Raw genomic sequence first — 2,446 nt, 5'->3', positions numbered from 1 at the left:
CCTAGGCTCCCCCAAAGCCAGTATGTGCAGTAGGATCAAAAACCCATTGCCATTGTTCTTGAGTTCTCAGTAGTCCTCATTGTCTGCTATGTAAGTCCGGTTTTATCCCATGCTTTTCAGACCCAGGCTAGCTGGTCTTGGTGAATTCCCGAAAGAACATCCCCATTGTCTCAGTGTGTGGGTGTACCCCTCTACCCCTCACGGTCCTGAGTTCCTTGCTCGTGCTCCCCCTCCTTCTGCTCCTGATTTGGACCTTGAGATTTCTGTCCGGTGTAACGTCATGTTTCTATGTAACAGTGTGTGGTATTTCCTGGTTTGCCATGAGCTACTGCTGATGGACCATGACTGGCCTGGGAAACACAAGGGCCACAGTCTGACCTTATCTGTATCATCCCCGAAGCCATCCTGGTGAGACAGCGACTTCCAGGGGTGGCATCTTTCCTGCTTCCCATTTTTTTTTTTTTAGTTTTTTGAGACAGGGTTTCTCTGTGTCCTGGAACTAGCTCTTGTAGACTAGGCTGGCCTCGAACTCACAGAGATCCACCTGCCTCTGCCCTGCTTTCCATTGTTAAAAAGTCACAAAATGCGAGGCCCTGGTGGACTTCCTCTTCAGCAATCTCACAAGCTTATTTAGGGGCTGAGGTAAGACGCTGTCCGATTCTAACCCAGGCTACATAGTGAGTGTTTCAAAAGTGGAGACCTCCATGCTTTTAATTCTGGCACTTAGGAGGCAGAGGCAGACAGATCTCAGGGCCAAGCCAGGTCTCCACAGTAAGACCCTGGTTTTAAAAATAAAAGAAATGGTGACCTCCAGTTGAACTAGGAAACAGCAATAGCTGCTAAGTCAAGAGCTGTCTCCCTGCCCCCTTTCTTTTGGGTGGGGAGGGGATAATGAAACAGGATTTCTCTGTGTAGCCCTGGCTGGCCTTGAACTCACAGAGACTGCCTACCTCTGCCTGAGTGCTGGGATTAAAGGTGTGCACCACCACCCAGCAGCAGCTGTTTTTTAATGAAGACTCAGAAGCACAAGACAAGCTGGCAGATCTTTTAAGTTCATCAGAGAGGGTAGTTACCTTAATGACCAGGAGATCAACCACCCTGGGGTCTGTGACATGAGCATTCTTCATGAACATTTCTCGGACTTTATCCCGTCCCTGTTTCACGGTGATGTCCAACTGGAATAACTGCACTAAAGAGAAAACATGATGACTCTGTAGAAATTAGACCAATTAAACATGTTTTTAGATACCTGTATCAGTGGATGTCCAGTGAGGAAGAGGCTCCCACATAGCCCTACCCTCGGCCTGGACACAGGTCATGCTAAATTGCCTGGAGCTCAATGCTCTTGACTTGACCTCCAGAGAAGCTGGGAGTACAGGTGTGCCCTCGTGCTTTTTGTGCGCGTGGGAGTGAGTCAGGGTAGAATCTAGGGCCTTTCACATGTTAGGCAAGGGCCCTATCACTGAGGACTATCCAGCAACAGTGGCACATGCCTGCAATCCCAGCATTGGGAACTTAGGCCGGTGGATCAAAGGTCCGAGGGAAATCATAACAAAAACAAAAACAAGCCCTGTGTGGTGGCACACAGAGGCAGATGGATCTCTATGAGTTTAGGGCCTGTCTAGTCCAGCAAGTTCCAGGCCAATCAAGGGCACAGACTGAGACACTGTCCCAGCAAAAACAAAAGAAAAAGCCACAAAAAGGTACCCCCCCAAAGTCATGATAATTTCTGAAAACCATTAATTAGGGACAGCTGTGAGCCTTTCATTATACTCAAATTCAGTGATCTTGGAAATGGTAAACACTACAAATTTAGGCTCTCAGAGAGTAGCTGAGGGATTTTGGAAAAAACAAAAAAATGGGGCTGTAAGATGACCAGGACACTAAACAAATGCACACTGACACAGAACCTGGAATTTAGAATCTCACTTTTGTAAAGCATCAGACCTAGAGAAACCAAAGTGCTCTCAAGTAAACATGGGTCTCAGGTAGGTTTTGCTCCTTCAGTCTGTTCTAAGAACTGTGAGGAATTCCACTCCCGTCAGTGCCTTCCCCAAGGTTTGGTCAGTTACTATAGTAACCTATTTAATATAGTAACTCTCTAAAGAAGACAGTATTATGCCTATTTCACAGGTGAGCGAACAGAACTATTGGAAAGTCTTACCCAAGGTCACACACTGCTAATAAAGGGCAGAACCCGAGGAAAGTGTTGCTGCCTCTCAGTAGCTCTGAGGTGTGTCTGTCACTCACTAGAAAATGCCTTCCCCCTCAGATCAGCTATGTTGGTCCATGTTAAATACACGTCTACTCAACAAAAGATGTCCCTGACATCTGAACTCTCGCCCCTTTTAAAATCCAGCACAGTGGCCGGGCGGTGGTGGCGCACGCCTTTAATCCCAGCACTCGGGAGGCAGAGGCAGGCGGATCTCTGTGAGTTCGAGACCAG

The 2,446-nt window shown here is 47.6% G+C and overlaps 1 protein-coding gene across 1 annotated transcript in view; it reads right to left on the bottom strand.

Moving 5' to 3' along the window:
- Ndufa6 (NADH:ubiquinone oxidoreductase subunit A6) overlaps positions 1 to 2,446 on the bottom strand; it is a 6,447-nt gene that overhangs the window by 2,987 nt on the left and 1,014 nt on the right. Inside the window, exon 2 of the mRNA XM_013348822.2 lies at positions 1,074 to 1,189. Coding sequence (XP_013204276.1) covers positions 1,074 to 1,189 — 116 coding nt within the window. The remainder of the gene's footprint in view (positions 1 to 1,073; positions 1,190 to 2,446) is intronic.

This window comes from Microtus ochrogaster, chromosome 15 (genome assembly GCF_000317375.1).
Source record: "Microtus ochrogaster isolate Prairie Vole_2 chromosome 15, MicOch1.0, whole genome shotgun sequence".
Lineage (NCBI taxonomy): Eukaryota > Metazoa > Chordata > Mammalia > Rodentia > Cricetidae > Microtus > Microtus ochrogaster.
The sequence above is the reverse complement of the archived record's forward strand: the minus strand, read 5'-3'. Positions and strand labels throughout refer to the sequence as shown.